The 27,058-nt window shown below is 51.6% G+C and overlaps 1 protein-coding gene across 3 annotated transcripts in view; it reads left to right on the top strand.

The window, feature by feature from the left end:
* Positions 1-27,058, top strand: part of LOC141073979 (gastrula zinc finger protein XlCGF66.1-like) — a 393,515-nt gene that overhangs the window by 348,085 nt on the left and 18,372 nt on the right. The window contains exons 1-2 of one of the 3 annotated variants that reach the window (XM_073561510.1): positions 7,308-7,394; positions 9,953-10,032. The exons of 1 other annotated variant lie outside the window; for it this stretch is intronic. In XM_073561510.1, coding sequence (XP_073417611.1) covers positions 10,015-10,032 — 18 coding nt within the window. In that variant the 5' untranslated portion in view covers positions 7,308-7,394; positions 9,953-10,014. Of the gene's footprint in view, positions 1-7,237; positions 7,395-9,952; positions 10,033-27,058 lie in introns of those variants that run through there. One more of the 3 variants, XM_073561509.1, reaches the window with a different exon arrangement.

Below are 27,058 nucleotides of genomic sequence, written 5' to 3'. Positions count from 1 at the left end.
TCGTGATGTTAGGAATTTTTGTGCAGTCCTGTGGGACTTGTTCTCGGTCCAAGCCCTGTTCTCGTTCTAGTGGGTTGTTGATGCCCCTGCCGGTGCCCAGGAGGCCATGGACTCATATCTCAATGGATTTTATTTCTAATCTTCCTGTCTCTCAGAGAATGACTGTTATCTGGGTCATCTGTGATAGATTTTCTAAGATGGTCCATCTTGTACCACTCCCAAAGTTGCCATCTTCTTCTGAGTTGGTGCCCTGGTTTTTACAACAGGTGGGTTCGGTTGCACGGGATTTCTGAGAACATTGTGTCGGACAGAGGAGTCCAGTTTGTTTCCAGATTTTGGAGAGCTTTTTGTTCCAAACTGGGAATTCAGTTATCTTTCTCCTCTGCATTTCATCCTCAGACCAATGGCAAACTGATAGAACAAACCAGACTTTGGAATCCTATTTGAGATGTTTCCTATCTGCTGATCAGGATGACTGGGTCTCATTTTTGCCCTTGGCCGAATTTGCGCTAAACAATAGGGCTAGTTCTGCCACTTTGATGTCGCCTTTTTCTGTAACTTTGGGTTTCATCCTCAATTTTCTTCAGGGCAGGTGGAATCTTCGGCCAAGTGTGGATTCTGTGGTAGAGAGAATTCAGCAGATTTTGGACCAAGTGGTGGATAAGTTGTCCCACTCAAGAAAAATGCCAACGGTTTTCCAACCGGCATAGGACCATTGGTCGCAGGTTTAAAGTGGGTGATATGGTTTGGCTGTCTTCAAAGAATATTCCTATGAAGGTTGCATCTCCAAAATTCAAGTCAAGATTTATTGGACCTTATAAGATTTTGGAAATCCTTAATCCCGTTTGGCTCTTCCAGTTACGTTTAAGATTCATAACGTGTTCCATAAATCCTTGTTGAAGAGGTTTGTAGAGCCAGTAGTTTCAATGGTGGCACCTCCTGACCCTGTGTTGGTTAAAGGTAATTTGGAGTATGAGGTAGAGAAAATATTGGATTCTCGTTTGCTAGACGGAGACTCCAGTACCTGGTCAAATGGAAGGGTTATGGCCAGGAGGATAATTCTTGGGTCTCTGCTTCTGACATTCATGCCGAAGACAGCTGACTCCCTCTATCCCTGCTGGTGATTTTCTTCCTGTGCCTCCTGAGGTCTGATGGCTCCTGCTCTTTCCCTGCATGTTCAGCTAAGTGGTTCATTTGCTATTGTTTGCATTTGATCTGGTTTTGTTTATCTCTGCTTTATGCGGGTCAGCTAGCTCTGCCTGGTGCTGTATCACTGCCCATATGTTACTGCATGTGCCAATTTGTTTTGTCCCCTTTTATATTGGTCTCTTTTTGCTTTGCTTCCAGAATATACCAGAGTGCTGATATAGTGGGGGGCGAAGTTGTGCGACTTCTGTGTTTTTGTGCATCAGACGTGTTGGATTTTTGCAGGGTTTTTTGCGTGATTGCAGACAGTGCCTTTCCTTTCCTTTCCTGTCTAGTCAGTGTGGGCCCCATCGTTTGCTCAGTCTATTTTTCTGCCTGCGTTTGTGTTTTCATCTTGTCTCACTGACAGTATATGTTTGGGGGCTAGCTATTCCTTTGAGGTCTGCTCCGGGGCAGTTTAGATTTCCCCTTTCTTGCTTTAGGCTTAGTTAGCTCTCCGGCTGTGCCGAGGCGTCTAGGATCATCGTAGGTACGCTCCACGGCTACTGCTAGTTGTGTGGATAGGATCAGGGGTTTGCATCCGCTTAGTTACCAACCTCTCTGGTTTTCTGTGGCTTAGCCTGGGCCTGCTATCCTCCTCGGTGACCAAATTTTATCAGGGACCTAGGTGGGCCCTGTGCCATATATAACAAGTCCTAGGATGACCCAAAAAAACCCCATAAAACAAAGCCCCAAAAAAATAGAGAGAAGCATGACAGTACAGAGAGTATGTACAGCAGATAAGGTAAAGGTGAGAAATAAATATTGGACAAAGGAAATGAAAAGGTGGTAGACCCCCACAGGACCAACCCTAGCAAGCCACGAGAAGTGGAAAGAGGGGACGGGAACTTCGGAGATCTTAGACTCATCTATCTGACATCGGAGGGGCGCTGGGTCACACCAATTTTGGCAGAACACGGATGGTGGAGGCACCAGCACTCCACTTGGTGGAGAGATGGCGAATGATGAATTGCCATCCAAAGAGGTCACTACTGTGGAGGGCAAGGTGAAAAGAGACAGAGGAAACTCCCAACACCTAGAAGAAAACAAAGAAATTTATGTAAGAAAAATCCTGCCTAAATTGTACAAAAAGCCATGGCCGCCCCTCCCAATAAATGCCCATCAGCAACAATGTACAAACTGAACATGAGGTTATTACTTTACATTCTGATAAGCCTGTATGAAGCCCACTACCACGTCACAGTTACCAAAACATGGGGGCCCTAGCTTTAAGGGGAATCTGTGATCCCATTTTAAGCCTATAAGCTGCGGCCACCGCCATCAGGGGCTTATCTACAACATTCTGTAATGCCGGGGGCGCTGCCACTGTAACCAAGGTCGCACCTTTAAAAGATTCTGTAATGCTGTAGATAAGCCCCGGATGTAACCTGAAAGAGAAGAAAAAAAGAGTCAGATTATACTCACCCCGGGATCCGATCCGATGGGTGTTGCGGTTCGGTCCGGGTCCTCCCATCTTCATGTGATGCCGTCCTCCTTCTTACTTCTGCAGCAGCGCAGGCCCTCTCTGACATTTCCCAGCGCCTGCGCACTGCAGTAATTTACTCTGCCCTCAACAGGGCAGAGCAGTACGCCTGCGCAGGAGCCGTACGCCTGCGCAGGAGCCGCAGCAGAAGTAAGAAGGGGAACGTCATAACATGAATATGGGAGGACCCGGACCGGACCGCGACACTAACCGCCCCCGGTGAGTATAATATAACTTGTTTTTCTTATCTTTCAGGTTACATCCGGGGCTTATCTACAGCATTACAGAATCTTTTAAAGGTGCGACCTTGGTTACAGCGGCAGCGCCCCCTGCAGGGAGAGCGGCAGCGCACTTCCTTCCCTAGGCAGACTCCTAGCACGCAGTCCCATGCAAGCAATATTACCCCGTTCTCCCCAGGTAGACCCCCCTCCAGCATGCGCATGCAGCCCCATGCAAGCAACATCCCCCTTCTCCCCAGGCAGCCCCCCCTTCAGCATCCAGCCTCATGCAAGCATCACCCACTTCTCCACATTAAGACACCCCCCTCCAGCATCCAGCCCCATGCAACCAACATCACCACTTCCTACCCAGGCAGACCCCCCCTCCAGCATGCACATACAGCCCCATGGAACAAACATCAACCCCTTCTCCCCAGGCAGACCCACCTCCAGAATGCAGCCCCATGCAAGCAACATCACCCCCTTCTCCCCAGGCAGACCCACCTCCAGAATGCAGCCCCATGCAAGCAACATCACCCCCTTCTCCCCAGGCAGAACCCTCCTCCAGCAACATTACCCCCTTCTCACCAGGCAGACCCTCCTCCAGCATGCACATGCAGCCCCATGCAAGCAACATCACCCCCTTCTCCCCAAGCAGCCCCCCCTCCAGCATGCACACGCAGCCCCATGAAAGCAACATCACCCCCTTCTCCCCAGGCAGACCCTCCTCCAGAATGCACACGCAGCCCCATGCAAGCAACATCACCTCCTTCTCCCCAGGCAGACCCCCCCCTCCAGCATGCACATGCAGCCCCATGCAAGAAACATCACCTCCTTCTCCCCAGGCAGACCCTCCTCCAGCATGCACATGCAGCCCCATGCAAGCAGCCCCCCCTCCAGCATGCACACGCAGCCCCATACAAGCAACATCACCCCCTTCTCCCCAGGCAGACCCCCCTCCAGCATGCACATGCAGCCCCATGCAAACATCACCTCCTTCTCCCCAAGCAGCCCCCCTCCAGCATGCACACGCAGCCCCATGCAAACAACATCACCTCCTTCTCCCCAGGCAGACCCCCCCTCCAGCATGCACACGCAGCCCCATGCAAGCAACATCACCTCCTTCTCCCCAGGCAGACCCCCCTCCAGCATGCACATGCAGCCCCATGCAAGAAACATCACCTCCTTCTCCCCAGGCAGACCCTCCTCCAGCATGCACATGCAGCCCCATGCAAGCAGCCCCCCCTCCAGCATGCACACGCAGCCCCATACAAGCAACATCACCCCCTTCGCCCCAGGCAGACCCCCCTCCAGCATGCACATGCAGCCCCATGCAAACATCACCTCCTTCTCCCCAAGCAGCCCCCCTCCAGCATGCACACGCAGCCCCATGCAAACAACATCACCTCCTTCTCCCCAGGCAGACCCCCCCTCCAGCATGCACACGCAGCCCCATGCAAGCAACATCACCTCCTTCTCCCCAGGCAGACCCCCCCTCCAGCATGCACATGCAGCCCCATGCAAGAAACATCACCTCCTTCTCCCCAGGCAGACCCTCCTCCAGCATGCACATGCAGCCCCATGCAAGCAGCCCCCCCTCCAGCATGCACACGCAGCCCCATACAAGCAACATCACCCCCTACTCCCCAGGCAGACCCCCCCTCCAGCATGCACATGCAGCCCCATGCAAACATCACCTCCTTCTCCCCAAGCAGCCCCCCTCCAGCATGCACACGCAGCCCCATGCAAACAACATCACCCCCTTCTCCCCAGGCAGACCCCCCTCCAGCATGCACACGCAGCCCCATGCAAGCAACATCACCTCCTTCTCCCCAAGCAGCCCCCCCTCCAGCATGCACACGCAGCCCCATGCAAGAAACATCACCCCCTACTCCCCAGGCAGCCCCCCCCTCCAGCATGCACATGCAGCCCCATGCAAACATCACCTCCATCTCCCCAAGCAGCCCCCCTCCAGCATGCACACGCAGCCCCATGCAAGCAACATCACCTCCTTCTCCCCAAGCAGCCCACCCTCCAGCATGCACACGCAGCCCCATGCAAGCAACATCACCTCCTTCTCCCTAAGCAGCCCCCCCTCCAGCATGCACACGCAGCCCCATGTAAGCAACATCACCCCCTTCTCCACAGGCAGACCCCCCTCCAGCATGCATACGCAGCCCCATGCAAGCAACATCACCTCCTTCTCCCCAAGCAGCCCCCCTCCAGCATGCACACGCAGCCCCATGCAAGAAACATCACCCCCTTCTCCCCAAGCAGCCCCCCCTCCAGCATGCACACGCAGCCCCATGCAAGCAACATCACCCCCTTCTCCCCAGGCAGACCCCCCTCCAGCATGCACACGCAGCCCCATGCAAGCAACATCACCTCCTTCTCCCCAGGCAGACCCCCCCTCCAGCATGCACACGCAGCCCCATGCAAGCAACATCACCCCCTTCTCCCCAGGCAGACCCCCCTCCAGCATGCACACGCAGCCCCATGCAAGCAACATCACCCCCTTCTCCCCAGGCAGACCCCCCTCCAGCATGCACATGCAGCCCCATGCAAGCAACATCACCCCCTTCTCCCCAAGCAGACCCCCCTCCAGCATGCACATGCAGCCCCATGCAAGCATCACCCCTCTCCCCAGGCAGACCCCCCTCCAGCATACACACGCAGCCCCATGCAAGCAACATCATCCCCTTCTCCCCAGGCAGACCCCCCCAGCATGCACATGCAGCCCCATGCAAGCAACATCACCCCCTTCTCCCCAAGCAGCCCCCCCTCCAGCATGCACACGCAGCCCCATGCAAGCAACATCACCCTCTTCTCCCCAGGCAGACCCCCCTCCATCATGCACACGCAGCCCCATGCAAGCAACATCACCCCCTTCTTCCCAGGCAGACCCCCCTTCAGCATGCAGCACCATGCAAACAACATCACCCCCTTCTCCCCAGGCAGACCCCCTCCAGCATGCACATGCAGCCCCATGCAAGCAACATCGCCCACTTCTCCCCAGGCAGACCCCCCTCCAGCATGCACACGCAGCCCCATGCAAGCAACATCACCCCCTTCTCCCCAGGCAGACCCCCCTCCAGCATGCACACGCAGCCCCATGCAAGCAACATCACCTCCTTCTCCCCAAGCAGCCCCCCCTCCAGCATGCACACGCAGCCCCATGCAAGAAACATCACCCCCTTCTCCCCAGGCAGCCCCCCCTCCAGCATGCACATGCAGCCCCATACAAGCAACATCACCTCCTTCTCCCCAAGCAGCCCCCCCTCCAGCATGCACATGCAGCCCCATGCAAGAAACATCACCCCCTTCTCCCCAGGCAGACCCCCCTCCAGCATGCACACGCAGCCCCATGCAAGCAACATCACCCCCTTCTCCCCAGGCAGACCCCCCTCCAGCATGCACATGCAGCCCCATGCAAGCAACATCGCCCCCTTCTCCCCAGGCAGCCCCCCTCCAGCATGCATACGCAGCCCCATGCAAGCAACATCACCCCCTTCTCCCCAGGCAGACCCCCCTCCAGCATGCACACGCAGCCCCATGCAAGCAACATCACCCCCTTCTTCCCAGGCAGACCCCCCTCCAGCATGCACATGCAGCCCCATGCAAGCAACATCACCCCCTTCTCCCCAGGCAGACCCCCTCCAGCATGCACATGCAGCCCCATGCAAGCAACATCGCCACCTTCTCCCCAGGCAGACCCCCCTCCAGCATGCACATGCAGCCCCATGCAAGCAACATCACCTCCTTCTCCCCAAGCAGCCCCCCCTCCAGCATGCACACGCAGCCCCATGCAAGCAACATCGCCCCCTTCTCCCCAGGCAGACCCCCCTCCAGCATGCATACGCAGCCCCATGCAAGCAACATCACCCCCTTCTCCCCAGGCAGACCCCCCTCCAGCATGCACACGCAGCCCCATGCAAGCAACATCACCCCCTTCTTCCCAGGCAGACCCCCCTCCAGCATGCACATGCAGCCCCATGCAAGCAACATCACCCCCTTCTCACCAGGCAGACCCCCCTCCAGCATGCACACGCAGCCCCATGCAAGCAATATCACCCCCTTCTCCCCAGGCAGCCCCCCCTCCAGCATGCATACGCAGCCCCATGCAAGCAACATCACCCCCCCCTCTCCCCAGGCAGACCCCCCTCCAGCATGCAGCCCCATGCAAGCAACATCACCCCCTCCCAGCTCGTGCATGAACATCCACTTTCCTGCCATGACACCGGCAGGTTCCTGTCTGCTGCTCTGCTCTATGGAGGAGGAGGCCCCGCCCCTTCTGGTCACATGGGCATGACGTCAGCACAGCTCCAAGCCGACTTGGATTTAGCCTCTACCTTTTTTTTTAACAGCTGTAACCGGAAGTAGAAGCGGCTCACTTCCGGTATTACAGATCATCGATGTTGTGGAGCGACAGGAGAGCAGTGTGGAGAGCGCGCAGCAGAGGAGCCCGGAGGAGGGATCGGCGACACCCCGCAGAGGACAGAAGGGAGACGGTGTGTGGAGAGAGAGTGTGGGGGGAGCAGAGGCTGGGCATGGGGGGGCAGAGCCACAGCTGGTGCGTGGCGGACGGGGGCAGAGCCACAGCTGGAGTGTGGCGGACGGGGGTAGAGCCACAGCTGGTGCGTGGCGGACGGGAGCAGAGCCGGAGCTGGTGCGTGGCGGATGGGGGCAGAGCCACAGCTGGAGTGTGGCGGACGGGGGCAGAGCTGGAGTGTGGCGGACGGGAGCAGAGCCGGAGCTGGTGCGTGGCGGACGGGAGCAGAGCCGGAGCTGGTGCGTGGCGGACGGGAGCAGAGCTGGAGCTGGTGCGTGGCGGACGGGGGCAGAGCTGGAGTGTGGCGGACGGGGGCAGAGCTGGAGTGTGGTGGACGGGGGCAGTGCCAGAGCTGGTGCGTGGCGGACGGGAGCAGAGCTGGTGCGTAGCGGACGGGAGCAGAGCCGGAGCTGGAGTGTGGCGGATGGGGGCAGAGCCACAGCTGGAGTGTGGCGGATGGGGGCAGAGCCACAGCTGGAGTGTGGCGGATGGGGGCAGAGCCACAGCTGGAGTGTGGCGGACGGGGGCAGAGCTGGTGCGTGGCGGACGGGAGCAGAGCAGGAGCTGGTGCGTGGCGGACGGGGGCAGAGCTAGAGTGTGGCGGACGGGAGCAGAGCCGGAGCTGGTGCGTGGCGGACGGGGGCAGAGCTAGAGTGTGGCGGACGGGGGCAGAGCTGGAGTGTGGTGGACGGGGGCAGTGCCAGAGCTGGTGCGTGGCGGACGGGAGCAGAGCCGGAGCTGGTGCGTGGCGGACGGGGGCAGAGCTAGAGTGTGGCGGACGGGAGCAGAGCCGGAGCTGGTGCGTGGCGGACGGGGGCAGAGCTAGAGAGTGGCGGACGGGGCCAGAGCTGGAGTGTGGCGGACGGGGGCAGTGCCAGAGCTGGTGCGTGGCGGACGGGAGCAGAGCCGGAGCTGGTGCGTAGCGGACGGGAGCAGAGCCGGAGCTGGAGTGTGGCGGACGGGGGCAGAGCCACAGCTGGAGTGTGGCGGACGGGGGCAGAGCCACAGCTGGAGTGTGGCGGACGGGGGCAGAGCCACAGCTGGAGTGTGGCGGACGGGGGCAGAGCCATAGCTGGAGTGTGGCGGACGGGGGCAGAGCTGGTGCGTGGTGGACGGGGGCAGAGCCAGAGCTGGTGCGTGGTGGACGGGGGCAGAGCCAGAGCTGGTGCGTGGTGGACGGGGGCAGAGCCACAGCTGGAGTGTGGCGGACGGGGGCAGAGCTGGTGCGTGGTGGACGGGGCCAGAGCTGGTGCGTGGCGGACGGGAGCAGAGCTGGTGCGTGGCGGACGGGGGCAGAGCTGGAGTGTGGTGGACGGGGGCAGAGCCGGAGCTGGTGCGTGGCGGATGGGAGTAGAGCCGGAGCTGGTGCGTGGCGGATGGGAGTAGAGCCGGAGCTGGTGCGTGGCGGATGGGAGTAGAGCCAGAGCTGGAGTGTGGTGGACGGGGGCGGAGCTGGTGCGTGGCGGACGGGGGCAGAGCTGGAGTGTGGTGGACGGGGGCAGAGCCGGAGCTGGTGCGTGGCGGATGGGAGTAGAGCCGGAGCTGGTGCGTGGCGGATGGGAGTAGAGCCGGAGCTGGTGCGTGGCGGATGGGAGTAGAGCCGGAGCTGGTGCGTGGCGGATGGGAGTAGAGCCGGAGCTGGTGCGTGGCGGATGGGAGTAGAGCCGGAGCTGGTGCGTGGCGGATGGGAGTAGAGCCGGAGCTGGTGCGTGGCGGATGGGAGTAGAGCCGGAGCTGGAGTGTGGCGGACGGGGGCAGAGCTGGAGTGTGGCGGACGGGGGCAGAGCTGGAGTGTGGCGGACGGGGGCAGAGCTGGAGTGTGGCGGACGGGGGCAGAGCTGGAGTGTGGCGGACGGGGGCAGAGCTGGAGTGTGGCGGACGGGGGCAGAGCTGGAGTGTGGCGGACGGGGGCAGAGCCACAGCTGGAGCGTGGCGGACAGGGGCAGAGCTGGAGTGTGGTGGACGGGAGCAGAGCCGGAGCTGGTGCGTGGCGGACGGGGGCAGAGCTGGAGTGTGGTGGACGGGGGCAGAGCCGGAGCTGGTGCGTGGCGGACGGGGGCAGAGCTGGAGTGTGGTGGACGGCAGGGCTGTGGAGTCGGTAAGCCAAACCTGCGACTCCAACTCCTCAATTTCCCTTACACCGACTCCACCTCCCACATATATTGCTTATATTTAAGTGAAAAATGTAGTACAATGTGAACATCAGACATTTAATCATTTCTGTGATCCAATAATCAAGATATTTAGATAGAACAGAATATCTATTTATTGGAATACAACTTTAGAACACAAAAAACTGTAATAAATTGTAAATATGTAATACACTGTACAATATCGATTACACACAGTACAGACCAAAGTTTGGTCACACCTTCTCATTCAAAGAGTTTTCTTTATTTCATGACTATGAAAATTGTAGATTCACTCTGAAGGCATCAAAACTATGAATTAACACATGTGGAATTATATAATTAAGAAAAAAGTGTGAAACAACTGAAAATATGTCTTATATTCTAGGTTCTTCTGCTTTGCACACTCTTGGCATTCTCTTGATGAGCTTCAAGAGGTAGTCACCGGAAATGGTTTTCACTTCACAGGTGTGCCCTGTCAGGTTTAATAAGTGGGATTTCTTGCCTTATAGTCCTACTGAATAGACTGTTAGAATTTGTATTATGGCAAGAAAAAAGCAGCTGAGTAAAGAAAAACGAGTGGCCATCATTACTTTAAGAAATGAAGGTCAGTCAGTCCAAAAAATTGGGAAAACTTTGAAAGTGTCCCCAAGTGCACTGGCAAAAACCATCAAGCGCTACAAAGAAACTGGCTCACATGAGGACCGCCCCAGGAAAGGAAGACCAAGAGTCTTTTGGTCTGTACTGTGTGTGTATATGTATATATATATATACATACATACACACACACTATGACTTATCTCGGCTAAGATAAAGCCTAGATCCTCAGGCTACATTCACACTATGGGCGTAGCCAGGATCAAACCTGGGGGGGGGGCAGAACCTCATACTGTTCCGCAGAATTTCATACTGCACACCTCAGCTGCTGCAGAACCTCATACTGCACACCCCTACACTTGAAAATAAAGCCTGCACCTTAAGAAGATGTGTTGATGAATGCAGTCTATTTATTCCAACTATCAATTGATGTTGATGTGTTACTGAAGACGAGCAATGCCTGTCCTGGGCGTCCTTTTGGGCAGCTATGAGGTGGACCTGACTGGTGCTAAAAAAAAAGGAGTGTTAGTCTGTGTGCTATCCGGCTTTCATTCTTTTTGGTACAGATATGATATGGATAGACAGATATGGATAAATGGATAGAGCAGATTTCTAATCTGCTTTTGCTATTGAAAACATTATCTATGAGCTCAAAAACCTTTCAGGTGATGCGGTTTATTAAAAAGCTGATCAGCTTTGGCAACTGAAAAACGTATCCTCAAAAAACAGGGAAAACGTTGTGTGTGAATGTAGCCTTAGATCAGGAATAGAACAGCCATTTATAGGACATTTCATAACTTTCCCAAATTCCTATGAAAAAATATTCAGCACATTCTGCATTAAACTACTGTACCCAATTTATTATATATTTTAGGAGTCGGAGTCAGTCCATTTTATACCGACTCCACCAAAATGAGCACTGACTCCGACTCCACAGCCCTGGTGGACGGGGGCAGAGCCGGAGCTGGTGCGTGGCGGACGGGGGCAGAGCCGGAGCTGGTGCGTGGCGGACGGGGGCAGAGCAATGTAGGAGCAATGTCTAGTAGAAGACTGTGAAAAATGAGGATGAATGAACTCATGGAGATCAACATCCAACACTGCGGAGACACCATCACATGTTTCTCAACGCAGTGATTCTAGAGCAATGCCCCCATCCCTTATGGGAAATATGTAAAAACATGCAAAACACAAGCCGTGGAGACACCATCACATGTTTCTCAATGCAAGCAATGACTAGCCAGGTCTTTCCTCGGGAAGGAACTACCACGGGAAGGGCAGTCTCCAATGAAGGAAACCACCTATGCCTCTAGACATTGCTCCTACTGGCCATTTTCCTACTCCACACTGATGAGGGGCAATACCCCGAAACAGCTGTCTGTGGATGGATACCATGTTTTGGCATAGGTCGTTTCCTACTCCTTGAGTAGGCTTGCACCGGTTGTTCGAGGCTCTTGCAGGGCAACCAGCATGATGGATTCTTCTTGGGTCAGAGGTGGAGAAAATGTCATGTCAATTTGTCTCATCAGGTGGGGTGGGCTGGTCTCCACCATAAACTGAAACAGGATGGGGTGTCCTGGCTGTGTCCACACGCTCAGGGGCTTGTAAAGCCCCCATCACATATAGCGATCTCGCTAGCGAGATCGCTGCTGAGTCACAAGTTTTGTGACGCAACAGCCATCTCACCAGCGAGATCGTTGTGTGTGACAGCTATCAGTGACTGGCCCCCTGCCGGGTATCGCTGATCGTTGTTGAAACATCTGGACATTTTTGGGGTCGCTGGTCTCCCGCTGGCCAGCACGCATCGCTGCGTGTGACAGGCGGGAGACCAGCGAACTGGAGCTGGTAACCAAGGTACACATCAGGTTTCTAAGGGGCGTGCACCCTTTAGAAACCCGATGTGTACCTTGGTTACCAGCTCTCTGCATCAGCACGCTGGTAATTAAGATACAATGCGGGTAACTAAGCGACATGCGTCGCTTGTTACCCGCGTGTCGCTGATACTGATCGCTGGTGAAGCTGCCTGTTTGACAGCTCACCAGCGATCATGTAGCGACACACCAGCGATCCTGACAAGGTGATATCGTTGTCGGGATCGCTGGTGAGTCGCTATGTGTGACGGGGCCCTAAGCTGGGAATGTCTGACTTGACCTTCAATCCCCACACAAGACATAGTGTTCTGATAGGCAGGTGGGGTCGGGGAGTTCCACATGCCTCATCACACTTCTGACTGCACCAGTGTCCACAAGGAAAGATATGACAACCCCTGGAGATTTGAGGTATTGGGTCCGCTGATGGAGTTTTACATGTCAGGAGCGTGATGTCTTGCGGACCTGGCTTGCCTCTGTCCTATAGACAGGGTTCTTCACTGTTTCCTGTGTTTCTTGCTTGGCCTATTCCCCTGCGTGATGTCCTGGGCTGCCGGGGTGCTGTGCACTGGTTCTGGAAATGACCAAGGTTGCCACAGTTGTAACACCTGATGGGTCTCCCGTCCCTGCAGGGTGGGTGCTCTTCCACATCGGTGGCCACCATAGGAGGGGCTGTCTTGCGCACTCCTGGGTGGGACTGAATTCTTCTGGCTACTACGAGCAGGGCATCTACGGCTATTGACCTGTACTCAGGCCTGATCACTATCAGCAGCTTCTTGATTGGTTCTCTTAGTCCATGCCTAAAGGCCTCTGCCAACATTTGTCTGTGTATCTGATCATGAATAGTGAAGCCTAAGTCTTGGAATATTTGCCTCACTCTGCCATGAAACTTGTCTACAGACTCTGTCTCGGCCTGGCTCATGTTATGTAGGCTAAGTGCTTGTCTGGCTTTGGCCCACTCTCTGAGCTGCTCAATTAGCTTTGATCCTGACTCCCAGGAGTGCACATCTAATTCTGATGGAAGCTTGAAGTGTTCCTTCATGATTGACCAGAGTGTTTCACCTGCTTTTAATTCCATTATGGACCAGAGATCAATTCAGATTGCAGATATGTTTGCTGGCTCTGCTGCATTCTTCAGTAAAATGGCATGGGGTCCATATCTAGGTTTGGCAGATTTTTTAGAATACTGAACACCTGACTAGGGGTGAAGGGCACATAATGTAAGAGTTCTGGCTCTATCTGCCCCTGCCTTCTTGGTGTCTGTGGGTTTCTTTGCCTAGTACTGGGCAGCATGTATGATGTCCCCTCTTCATATTCATCAGAGGAGAAACTGTGACATTGTGTGGGTGATCCCCCCCCTTCTGAGGTTGCAGGTCTGCCTGGCACTTAGGATCCTCATTGTAAGACCCAGCAGCTGCAGACGCTGATGACTCACACCTCCCTTCTGCTAGCTGTTGTATTGGGGGGGCACCTGTGGTGTTATGTGTAGGGAGTGTTTCACTTTCTTCTCCTGGTATCATAGCTGGCTCTTTAGAGAGGGTGCCCTGTGGAGATAAGGACACCTCATTTTCTGGATTTGGCACTGGCCTAGCTGGTGACAATGAACTGAGAGGTGGGAGAGAGGGTGAGGAGCAGGGAGGGGTAAAGTAGAGAGTGGAAAGGTGGGGAGATGATAGAAGAGGAGGGGAAAGAGAAGACGAGGGGGATGAGGGAGGAGGAAAGACAGAGGGAAAAGATGAGGGAGGAGGAAATATAGGAGGAAAAATAGATGAGGGAGGAGTGGAGATGGAGGGAGGAGAGAGATGGGAGGAGAGGGAAGGAGGAGCGCACTCCTTCCCCTTTTCTGCAGTCAGAGAAGGCATGCTTGGACTTGTGCCTTCTCCCAGGGGGGGGGGAGCGGGGTGCCTCACAGACGGCACAGCTTAGAATTCCGCTGAAAACACTTTTTTCTCTCTTGTACACGTAAAAATAATCCTTTCCTGTTCACCTAACTCTCAGTACTTCTATGCTGTAAATCCGCTGCCACTTTATAAAACGCGGACTTCAATTCAGCTCAACTAACTAACTTCCCTTTTTTCTTCTCAATACATTATGCCATGCTGCAGCTTAAAAGCTGCCCCTGTAAATCTACATAACTTTCTGAATAACACTGTCTATTCCAAAAACTTCAAAAAAAAGTGATTAAAACTTCAAAAACTTCACAACCCTTTTTAAACTTGCTTAAAAAGGAAAGAAAAAAGCAAAAAAAAACAAAATATTTATAAAAACTTCAAAAGAAAATGGAAAACTAATAAAAACTCAGAAAATGGAGAAAAAAGAAAACAAAAAGAATAATCAGGAAGTTGGTAAAACTTGGAAAGAACACTCCAAAAATAAATAAAAAAATCCAAAATTCAGTAAAACTTCCAACAATAAAATGTCCGTGCACAAATGGAGGATACACACACTTCCCCTTTCCTCTGCCTGCGTCTTTCAGTAAAATCTTTTGAGAACAATGGAAACAAAAAAGCAAACTGAGACAATGGTATATATTCAACAACCCAGCATTCCCAAAAATTCTCACACTACAGTAAAAAACTTCCACCAAATGCAAGATAAAACAAGGGAAAAGCAGAGTACAGAACAAATGTGACAATATGAAAAATATCAGAGACGCACCCCACGGGCAAAAGAGGAAGTGTAAAAGAAAAGGAAAAAAAACTTTCTGCTTCAGATCTTCGTTGATGCACATATAGACGTCTGGGATGAAATCGAGGCCCTCTTTAGTGACACGTAGCACAAGCAGCTCTGGTAACCAACAACTGCCAATCACACTTGGTGTACTGCGCTCGGTCACCCGGGAATGTTAACACACTGTACCGGTCGTCCCGCCGGTAACAGGAGTCCGTGATAACTCCCACAAAATTGCCACCATCTGTACCTGGCCGGCCTCTCCTGTCCTTCCGATGTACAGGTGAATCGGTGGCAACCTGTCAAGTGATTTGGCTTGCGATATCTCCCCCAAGCTAAACACCACCACGTGCCTGGCGATCTGGGTGCTCCTGTCCCTTCCGCTGCATGGGTGTATATGTGATAGCTTGATAGGAGACTCGACTAGTGATATCTCTCTAAGCCCCCACAACCCATACCTGGATAGGCCTCTCCTGTCCTCCCTGTGTACAGGTTTATTTGTGAGGACTTAGCAGAGGAAGTTGAATCTCTCAGATATCGGTTTCCCAGCAACCACATGCACAATCAATCACCGTTCCACCAGCTCTCTCCCGGATCTAGACACAAACAGGACCCAAAGCAGACACCTTGGCTTATCCCAGGGTTTGGATAAGGGTGTGGACTTTTACACTACCTGGGAATGCGGTGGTGACCACACCTGCCCGGCTAGAGGTACAGACCCGGACTGGGCACAGGGGACATTCAGGTAAGATAACCAGATTTTCTTACCTTACTTATGGAGTTGCGCAAATCTCCGTCCCCATGAGCCAAGGCCTTAGTCGGCACCTCCGTCTCTCTGGTCAGCAGGGTCCCCGTGCGTTTCGTCCACAGCCCCGCGTCTCTGCGCCAGATGATATGGAAATTTAGATATATCTCTGTGTGTGCTGCGGCCTGTCCTAATTAGAACAGAGTCTCATTGAGCGCTCAACAGAAAAGACACCCTAAACACATTGTTAGCAGTATCTCCAGCAGGACTCTGCTGGTTTATTGCACATACGTGTATATGGTTTTATAATTACATACAGAAAGGAGTGGTTAGTCAGTTAACATAAGGCTTGTGTTTTAATGCTATTGGCTATTTGAGTAAATGAACTTATATGGCAGTGTCCGACATGACGGTGATTTAGCATCATTTGATTTACTCTTATGCATTGTCTTGCAATGTCAGCAAACCTCCGATATCAGCTAGTGCATCTGGTCCAACTTCCTCCTTTCCCATGGCTGGCTGATATATCACAAGACAATGCTACCACGAGACTATGCTGGTTCTCCAGACTGGCTCATGGGGTTAGTAGGTCATTTTCAGCAATTGATTATAAGGTTCAAGATAGCTATGAAAATGTGTATATCAGTATATAAGGATATATGAAAGTGAGATCTGTATGAAATGTATATATTTCCATCACAGCTGGAGTGTGGTGGACGGGAGATAAAACATAACCTTTAGTAAGATAGTAGGATAAAAACAATTTTGTGTCCCCCAGAGTGAGTGAATATAAATGTTTGGGTGAAGTCACAAATAAAGGGGTGTGAGGAGCACAGCCCGATCAGGAGGAATGATTCCCACTTGCAATGGCTGAACTGTAATCAGCAAGTCCCAGAATCTCACGTTGTGGATCTGGGAGAATCCCACAGAACCCTGCAAACAGCGACTGACAGATTCTGGCTGCATATAACAGTAATGACTGGAATCTGGATGACATTAATAGAGTTACCACCCGGAATATGCCAGAGCAATAAGTGAGGAAAGGCACAAGCTCAGCCATTCATGAAGGGGGTGCGGGAGGAAAAGGAGATCCTGGGTCCAGGATGCTCCATATAGGACAAGGGGAAGAAAATGCCCTACAAGACCCTAAAGGGCTAACAATAGTCTATCCCCAAGACTCCCCCCTGACCTTCCACAGCTCCCCCTGTGCTAAACAAGCCCTGCACACCCCCATGGAAGGGGACTTATCCTTGTGATAGGAGGTGAGGGGCCATAGTGCTGAGCTAAAGGGGGGGGGGGAGAGTATGAAATACATACCATGGTACTTCCGGTGGTCGAAACGCACGCCAGGGTGCCATAAAGGTGCGTGAGCCGCAAGGAAAAAATCTGCGACACTCAAATGAAGGCGAACTACTAATTGTGTCCCATGAGGCAGAGGCGTGCACTCCACAACCTAGTGTTTCCAGTAAGTGGAACGCACGCCAAAATAACTTGTGGTTTCTTGAACCACATAGAAGTAGAATATGCAACCGATTTGGCTTGATGACGCGCGGTCCACAGCCTTTTATTTCCGGCATGTGGAACGCACGCCAAAGCCACATGCGGCATGTGGAACGCACGCCAAAGCCACATGCGGCTTGTGGAACGCACGCCAAAGCCACATGCGGCATGTGGAACGCACGCCAATGCCGCATGTGGAACGCACGCCAAAGCCACATGCGGCATGTGGAACGCACGCCAATGCCGCATGTGGAACGCACGCCAATGCCGCATGTGGAACGCACGCCAAAGCCACATGCGGCATGTGGAACGCACGCCAAAGCCACATGCGGCATGTGGAACGCACGCCAAAGCCACATGCGGCATGTGGAACGCACGCCAAAGCCACATGCGGCATGTGGAACGCACGCCAAAGCCACATGCGGCATGTGGAACGCACGCCAATCCCACATGCGGCATGTGGAACGCACGCCAATCCCACATGCGGCATGTGGAACGCACGCCAAAGCCACATGCGGCTTGTGGAACGCACGCCAAAGCCACATGCGGCTTGTGGAACGCACGCCAAAGCCGCATGTGGAACGCACGCCAAAGCCACATGCGGCATGTGGAACGCACGCCAAAGCCACATGCGGCATGTGGAACGCACGCCAATCCCACATGAGGCATGTGGAACGCACGCCAATGCGGCATGTGGAACGCACGCCAATGCGGCATGTGGAACGCACGCCAATGCGGCATGCGGCATGTGGAACGCACGCCAATGCGGTATGTGGAACGCTGTAAAATAATGTGAGTCTTGTAAAATACTCAGGACTAGTTACCAGATAAAAATATAGTGGTTTATTTGGATTCTTCCATCAAAGAAAAGATTATTACAGAAAAACATAAAAATAGGAGAAAGAGAGATTGTCCATTAGTTCATAGCTAAGCTTGTAACCTTCTTTCCTGGAACTCTGAAAAGACATGTGTCCTGTAGTGCGTAGCTTCTCTGGATGTGAGTTGGATTAACATACCAGCTGTTCAGTTATGTCCGTGCAGAGATGACATCTTGCGTCTGTGTCTCATGATGGTGAGGGAAGGAGCGAGCGACCTCTAGAGTGAGCTATGAATTATATACGTCTCCTAAAGCACGTGATCCAGGTATATATGGAGTTGTCCTGTACCATGAGCCAAACTTACAAAAATAGCCTATGTCATGTCAGCTAAAGCAATGTACAGAACTGAGTCTTATACGAAATTAACGGATTATTAATATTTAACAATTCCCCCTTTTGAGGGAGACAGACATTAATTGGAACCCTCAAAATACAACAAGATCTTCTTTCTTTTTTCCTTCTTCTGTGACAAAATAATATCAATAACATCAGATTATTGTTATACGCACTTAATGATGTGAATTCATGTTATGGTAAGCCGTGAACAATATTCATATAAAATATGTATAATTATACTTCCCTAAGTCTAAATTGAAGCATCTCAGGTCCAGTCATCATCATCTGATGTCATCTGGTCTTCATTTTGATGTCTTCTGTCTTCTTCTTGGTTCTTTTAAAAACACAGTTTTTCTCTAGCATATAGATGTTGTAGAAATCGTGTTGTGTATAAAATCAAAGTCCATAAATTCAAATGTTGATAAGGAAACAAAGTCTATAGATGAAATGCAGCTTTAATATCTGTGCAATCTCACCTTTAAAAAAACCTGGGCTTACATTGGCTCGCCTTGGATATTCTGGAATCCTCCATCGGCACTGGTCTTTGAACAGGTGTGACATCTTTGGTCAGCAAAGCAAGGGTTAAAATGACTCTTCCTTGCTAAACATAGCACCATAACCAGTCCTTGTCCTAATGCACAGGACATATGTCAGGGTTGTAGCTTCCTGACAATTACCTTCATTGTTCACCAGCCTTCATCGAAGCTTTACAGGTGATTGGAAACCTCTGGAACTTGGTAAGAACGTGATAACACAGTTCACATCAGTATCATAGGAGCATCGTCCTCTGGTTGTCAGGTTAGACACTTTAATTGTGGCTGTCAGTGGTGGATTCTGCACTTGTGACTGTCAGTGGTGGATGCTGCACTTGTGACTGTCAGTGGTGGATACTGCACTTGTGACTGTCAGTGGTGGATACTGCACTTATGACTGTCAGTGGTGGATACTGCACTTGTGACTGTCAGTGGTGGATACTGCACTTGTGACTGTCAGTGGTGGATACTGCACTTGTGGCTGTCAGTGGTGGATACTGCACTTGTGGCTGTCAGTGGTGGATACTGCACTTGTGGCTGTCAGTGGTGGATACTGCACTTGTGATTGTCAGTGGTGGATACTGCACTTGTGGCTGTCAGTGGTGGATACTACACTTGTGGCTGTCAGTGGTGGATACTGCACTTGTGGCTGTCAGTGGTGGATACTGCACTTGTGACTGTCAGTGGTGGATTCTGCACTTGTGGCTGTCAGTGGTGGATACTGCACTTGTGACTGTCAGTGGTGGATACTGCACTTGTGACTGTCAGTGGTGGATTCTGCACTTGTGGCTGTCAGTGGTGGATACTGCACTTGTGGCTGTCGGTGGTGGATACTGCACTTGTGGCTGTCGGTGGTGGATACTGCACTTGTGGCTGTCGGTGGTGGATACTGCACTTGTGGCTGTCGGTGGTGGATACTGCACTTGTGGCTGTCGGTGGTGGATACTGCACTTGTGGCTGTCGGTGGTGGATACTGCACTTGTGGCTGTCGGTGGTGGATACTGCACTTGTGGCTGTCAGTAGTGGATTCTGCACTTGTGGCTGTCAGTAGTGGATTCTGCACTTGTGACTGTCAGTAGTGGATTCTGCACTTGTGACTGTCAGTAGTGGATTCTGCACTTGTGACTGTCAGTGGTGGATTCTGCACTTGTGACTGTCAGTGGTGGATACTGCACTTGTAATTAACACAGTCTATTACTCAGTAATCATAGCTTTGTTACCTTCTGGGACTTCTGGATAGCGGCATTCTTCTTCTTGCAACTGATAAGAATCAATAAAGTTTAGAAATATGAAAAGTCTTTATTAACGTAATTTCAGTATCTTGCTTGAAGTCTTCATTCCCTATTCTATACCAAATCTGGTAATTTTCCTATCCTATAATATCACAGCGTACCATAGCAATCAGTAATATCCATATAATTATTATCAGAATTTGTACCGTATATGGATTTCAATGTTTGAAATAATAAACCAATAATAAGTGATAATACATTATTATCCATATTCTTCATGTGATAGAACATTTTTTATGTCATAGGTAGAGTTGAGCGACTTTTGGTTTTTTAGGGTCGCGTTTCGTGAAACCCGACTTTTCCAAAAGTCGGGTCGAGCAAGATCGTCCGATTATAGGGAAAAGTCGGGGTCGTCCCGAAACACGAAACCCAATGTAAGTCAATGGGGAATAAAAGTCGGCAGTGAGAGGAGGACAGGAAACACACCTACAGTGCCCATTTGAATGCCAAAAGCATCAATTCTTCTTTCTTAAGCTTGTCAACCTTAATTAACTTCATATTACAAGTTACGCACTGAAAAATGGGGGTTATTTGGCTACAAACTGTGGGGGGGAGGGCTGGCTCCAGGTTTTCATGTGCCCTGGGCGAAAGAGCGCCCCTTTAACACATACCACAACTCATCATGCTCCGATACGGCAGAGAAATAGCGGTATAGTACAATGAAAAATACCTCACTTTTTACATCTCATGACGAGGCCCATCTATTTCTCCATACAGAATCATTGGTCCCATATAATGTTTGAAACAGTATATGATGAGCTCCACATAATGCTACAGTATATGTTGGTCCCCATGGATGAAGCTCCACTGTCTTATGGGCCCAAATAATGCTCCAAACATAATGGGCCCCATTTCTAATGCTCTAGTGTATAATGGGCCCTGTAAATGCTGCTCCAGTGTCTGATGTCCACCTTTGGAATGTTCCAGTGTATGGTGGGCCCCATCTATCATTCTCCAGAGTATAGTGCTCCCCAAAAATTGCTGTCCCAACATTGAAAACAATCAAATAAGTCTCCTCGCTAGGGAATCCCTGTACTTGTCTGGACAGGTGCTGTAGCTTGCTTAACAGCTCGCCAGCCGTTCTCATGCCCAGTATGGATTGCACGTGATTGCACAAAGGTTAGAAAGGGTACCGTATCCCTGGATAACATGTATGGATAGCATACACATTCAAAATATATGTCTATACAGCATGAGGCAGGCTCAGACGTTGTTAGGCCCAGTATGGATTGCACGTCATTGCACAAAGGTTAGAAAGGGTACCGTATCCCCGGATAACATGTATGGATAGCGTACACATTCAAAATATATGTCTATACAGCCTGAGGCAGGCTCAGATGGTGTTAGGCCCAGTATGGATTGCACGTCATTGCACAAAGGTTAGAAAGGGTACCGTATCCCTGGATAACATGTATGGATAGCGTACACATTCAAAATATATGTCTATACAGCATGAGGCAGGCTCAGACGTTGTTAGGCCCAGTATGGATTGCACGTCATTGCACAAAGGTTAGAAAGGGTACCGTATCCCTGGATAACATGTATGGATAGCGTACACATTCAAAATATATGTCTATACAGCATGAGGCAGGCTCAGACGGTGTTAGGCCCAGTATGGATTGCACGTCATTGCACAAAGGTTAGAAAGGGTACCGTATCCCTGGATAACATGTATGGATAGCGTACACATTCAAAATATATGTCTATACAGCATGAGGCAGGCTCAGACGTTGTTAGGCCCAGTATGGATTGCACGTCATTGCACAAAGGTTAGAAAGGGTACCGTATCCCCGGATAACATGTATGGATAGCGTACACATTCAAAATATATGTCTATACAGCATGAGGCAGGCTCAGACGTTGTTAGGCCCAGTATGGATTGCACGTCATTGCACAAAGGTTAGAAAGGGTACCGTATCCCTGGATAACATGTATGGATAGCGTACACATTCAAAATATATGTCTATACAGCATGAGGCAGGCTCAGACGGTGTTAGGCCCAGTATGGATTGCACGTCATTGCACAAAGGTTAGAAAGGGTACCGTATCCCCGGATAACATGTATGGATAGCGTACACATTCAAAATATTTGTCTATACAGCATGAGGCAGGCTCAGACGGTGTTAGGCCCAGTATGGATTGCACGTCATTGCACAAAGGTTAGAAAGGGTACCGTATCCCCGGATAACATGTATGGATAGCGTACACATTCAAAATATATGTCTATACAGCATGAGGCAGGCTCAGACGGTGTTAGGCCCAGTATGGATTGCACGTCATTGCACAAAGGTTAGAAAGGGTACCGTATCCCCGGATAACATGTATGGATAGCGTACACATTCAAAATATGTCTATACAGCATGAGGCAGGCTCAGACGGTGTTAGGCCCAGTATGGATTGCACGTCATTGCACAAAGGTTAGAAAGGGTACCGTATCCCCGGATAACATGTATGGATAGCGTACACATTCAAAATATATGTCTATACAGCATGAGGCAGGCTCAGACGGTGTTAGGCCCAGTATGGATTGCACGTCATTGCACAAAGGTTAGAAAGGGTACCGTATCCCCGGATAACATGTATGGATAGCGTACACATTCAAAATATATGTCTCAGGAGGCAGGCTCAGACGGTGTCAGGCACAGTATGGATTTGACGGCCCAGATTACACAGAGGAGGAGCAGGGAGAGGTAAAGATTGCAAATGCTGGGGCCCTGCCCAAGCAAGGGGGGCCCACTCGTGGGCGTCGGTACTGGCACTGGGCCCCTCATAGTACAGCGGTGTGTCTGACGGCGGGTGTGCACCACCGCCGTCAGAGACACTTGATTGCACTATGAGGGACCCTGTGCCAGTGCCCGCGCCCAAGAGTCGGCCTACCCACCTGTCCAGGGCAACGGCACTCGCACGGTGTCGTGCGGTAGGTGGTGACCCCGGCCATGGGGGGGAGGCAGCACAGTTAGGGAGTTTTAGAAAGTGGCATATGTTGATGTTGGACATTCAGCTGATGCAAAAGGCGAAATAGGTGAAGTACCAGGAAGAGGTGGACCAAAGCAAGCCATTTTTCTGTCACCCTATGTGTCATCAGGGGAAGGTGGGACAAAATCCTTGGAAACCCATGCGTGGTTCATTTTAATGAAGGTTAGATCATCCACATTTTGGGTTGACAGACGGGTCCTTTTTTCTGTAAGGATTGATCCAGCTGCACTGAAGACTCTTTCCGATAGCACACTTGCAGCTGGGCAAGCGAGCTCCAGTAAGGCATATTGGGCCAATTCAGGCCAGGTGTCCAGTTTAGCGGCCCAATAGTCAAAGGGGAATGACCTGTGTGGGAGAACATCGATATGGGAGGAAAAGTAGTTTGTAACCATAGTTGACAACTGCTGTCTCCTGTCTCTTTCCATCGATGCAGTATTACCAGTTGTGTGAGCGGTATTTGAAAAATCAGTCCACAACATTGTCATGAAACCCCTGTCTCCAACTCCACTTCTGCTGTGTGCACCACGAACACCTCTGCCAAGCTGCCCCCGGCCCGTACGGCTCGTGTGAGAACCATCACCGCTGCTGTGTGCTGGGAATGCCTCAAGCAACCGATTTACCAGAGATGCTTGTTTATTAGCCAATATTAGGTCAAGGTTCTCCTGTGGCATGATGTTTTGTAATTTGCTTTTATAGCGTGGATCCAGGATGCTGGCCAACCAGTAGTCGTCATCGTTCATCATTTTGGCAATGCGGGGGTCCCTTTTTAGGATCCGCAAGGCATAATCTGACATGTGGGCCAATGTTCCCGGTGTCAATGATGCACTGCGAGTGCTGGGTGGAGGAGCACTTTCTGGCAAATCCACATCCCTCCAGTCACGCACAAACCCTGTACCAGACCTTGCCACGCCAACATTTTCACTTGCCCCACGAGATGCATCCTCCTCCCCTAAGTAATCATCCCCATCATCCTCCTCCTCTTCTTCCTCCACTTCGTCCAGGAGAGGTCCCTGAGCAGACAATGGCTGAATGTCATCAAGGATTCCCTCCTCCTCTTCCTCCTCATCAACATTGGCTGCAGACGCCTGCTCCTTAAGGTGCGTCAAAGTTTGCATGAGCAGACGCATAAGTGGGATGCTCATGCTTAGGATGGCATCGTCTGCGCTTACCAGCCGTGTGCATTCCTCAAAACACTGAAGGACTTTACAAAGGTCTTTCAGCTTCGACCACTGCACGCCTGTCAACTCCATGTCTGCTCTCAAAGTGCCTGGCCGTGTATCCTCCCACAAATGCATTATGGCCTGCCTCTGCTCGCACAGCCGCTCCACCATGTGCAGGGTGGAGTTCCACCTTGTTGCAATGTCGATAATGAGGCGGTGGTTGGGAAGGTGGAGCAATCGCTGCAGCTTCTGCATACGAACGGAGTGTACAGGCGACCGGCGGATGTGCGCGCACAGTCTTCGCACCTTCTGGAGCAGGGCTGTTAACTCCGGATAATTTTTGAGGAAGCACTGCACCACCAGGTTCAATGTGTGAGCCAAGCAAGGTATGTGGCTGAGTTTTGAAAGGGCTATGGCTGCCACAAAATTACGGCCGTTATCACTAACTACCTTGCCTGCCTCAAGATGTACACTGCCCAGCCATGACTCAGTTTGTCGCTTCAAGTACTCGGCCAGCACCTCGGCGGTGTGTCTGTCGCCCAAACACATCATCTGCAACACAGCCTGCTGACGCTTTCCACTAGCTGCTCGATAGGGGGACACATCGTGTGCAACAGTGGCAGCTGCAGATGGAGTGCTCGTACGACTGCGCTCTGTGGACAAGCTTTCGCTTCTGGAGGAGGAGGAGGAGGAGGGTCGAACGCCTACAGCCAACTGTTTCCTATACCGTGGGCTAGGCAGCACTGTCCCACCACCGCTGTCCCCTGTGGACCCTGCATCCACCACATTAACCCAGTGCGCAGTGAAGGATACATAACGGCCCTGGCCATGCCGACTGGACCATGCATCAGTTGTGAGGTGCACCTTTCCGCTCACTGACTGCTTGAGTCCATGGACAATGCGGTCTTTCACATGATGGTGGAGGGCTGGGATGGCTTTGCGAGAGAAGTGGCGACTGGGTAGGTCATAGCGTGGTACTGCATAGGCCATGAGTTCGCGGAAAGCTGTGCTTTCCACCAACTGAAAGGGCATCATCTCAAACGAGATTAGTTTGGCAATGTGGGCGTTCAAACCCAGTGTACGCGGATGAGAGACTGAGTACTTTCTTGACCTACTCATAGTGTCTGGGAGGGTGAGCTGGACTTGAGAACTGCATATGGTGGAAGTAGCGGTGGACAGGGCGGACTGAGAGAGGGTTGATGATGGTGATGGAGTTGGTGTTCTTTCTGATGGCCTAGAATCAGTCTTTCGTTGATATAACAGTGGGATTCCCTGACTGCTGTGGCCTTGCAACGACACCTCAACATTTGCTGCTGTGCTAACCGGTGGGCTTACAGTGGGGGAAACAATGTAGCGTTGCTGACTACCTTCGTTGTGATCAGTTGCACATGTGGCACTTGAGGTTTGGTGTTGTGTCCACGCTTGCAAGTGCATGCTGGTTAAATGTCTAAGCAAGCAACTGGTATTCAAATTTTTCAGATTTTTCCCTCGGCTAAAGGTCTTTGCGCACTTCTTACAGATAACCTTGGCCTGATCATGAGGATTTTGTTCAAAAAAGTGCCACACTGCACTCTTCCTACTTTGGCAGACATTTTGCGGCCTAGCACGCTGTGATCTTTTGACCCTCTGGACAAGCTGTCCAGCAACTCTTTTGATGTTTGGAACCTGTCTTTGGAGTGCTCCGGGCCTGCCAGATAACAGCTGTTGCGATGTCGATGTCTGCTGTGGATGCTCCTCATCTGAGCTATTGGAAGCAGCACCCTCTTCCCCCAATGGATGCCAATCTGGGTCAACAACTGGGTCATCCATCACCTCCTCTTCTATGTCATGTGCACCTTTCTCTGTGTCACCGTGTATGGTGGTATAGTGTGCTGGAAGGGGCACCTGAGTCTCATCAGGGTCAAAATCTGGCTCTGTACACTGCGAGGACAATGTAGTGCTCTGAGTGAATGTACCAGCAGAATCATCCATCAGCGGCTGTGCATCAGTGCACTCCATGTCAGATTCATCTTGGCCTGGGTAATTCACCATTTCACTTGATAATCCAGGCATGGTATGTGAAAACAGCTCCATGGAGTAATCAGTAGTATGGCCTGCGTCATCCTTCAATCTTGGTTGGGGTGAAGGACACAAGGAAAGGTGTGGTTCATGAACATGAGCCTCCAATGACGACTCAGTGCTTTTACTTTTTACAACTGAAGAAGAGGAGGCGATAGAGCTGGAGGCTGAGTCAGCAATGTAAGACAAAACTTTTTCCTGATGCTCTGGCTTTAAAAGCGGTTTGCCAACTCCTAGAAAACTAAGCGTTCGTGGCCTTATGTAGCCAGACGATGACGCAGGGTCAGCACCTCCTGCATTCGGTCCTATTTTGCTCTTGCCACTACCATCAGATCCACCACCAACACCATCATTACCAGCTGCCAACCCCCGCCCAATTCCACGGCCTCTTCCACCAGCCTTCCTCATTTTTGGTAGAAATGTAGACAAAATCCAACAAACTATATAGTAATGTAAAACAAGGTAAAAGATGTCTATAGGACAGGGGAGATTTAGAATTTCTGCACACACTTGTGGACAGTGGACACTTTTGGATTGTGTGAGGCCCACTGATATCTGAGCGCTATGTGACACGCTCGATGGCACAGCTGCCTGTGACCAAAGTGACGAGAGGATAATGGAGATTTTGAATCTCTGCGTACACTTTTGGACACTGGACACTTGTAGATTGTGTGAGGCCCACTGATATCTGAGCGCTATGTGACACGCTCGATGGCACAGCTGCCTGTGACCAAAGTGACGAGAGGATAATGGAGATTTTGAATCTCTGCGTACACTTTTGGACACTGGACACTTGTGGATTGTGTGAGGCCCACTGATATCTGAGCGCTATGTGACACGCTCGATGGCACAGCTGCCTGTGACCAAAATGACGAGAGGATAAT

The sequence above is a fragment of the Dendrobates tinctorius genome, unplaced genomic scaffold (genome assembly GCF_039654945.1).
Source record: "Dendrobates tinctorius isolate UK_male_01 unplaced genomic scaffold, ASM3965494v1 ptg000321l, whole genome shotgun sequence".
In the NCBI taxonomy this organism is placed as follows: Eukaryota; Metazoa; Chordata; class Amphibia; order Anura; family Dendrobatidae; genus Dendrobates; species Dendrobates tinctorius.
This window is presented reverse-complemented; position numbering and strand designations above follow the sequence as displayed.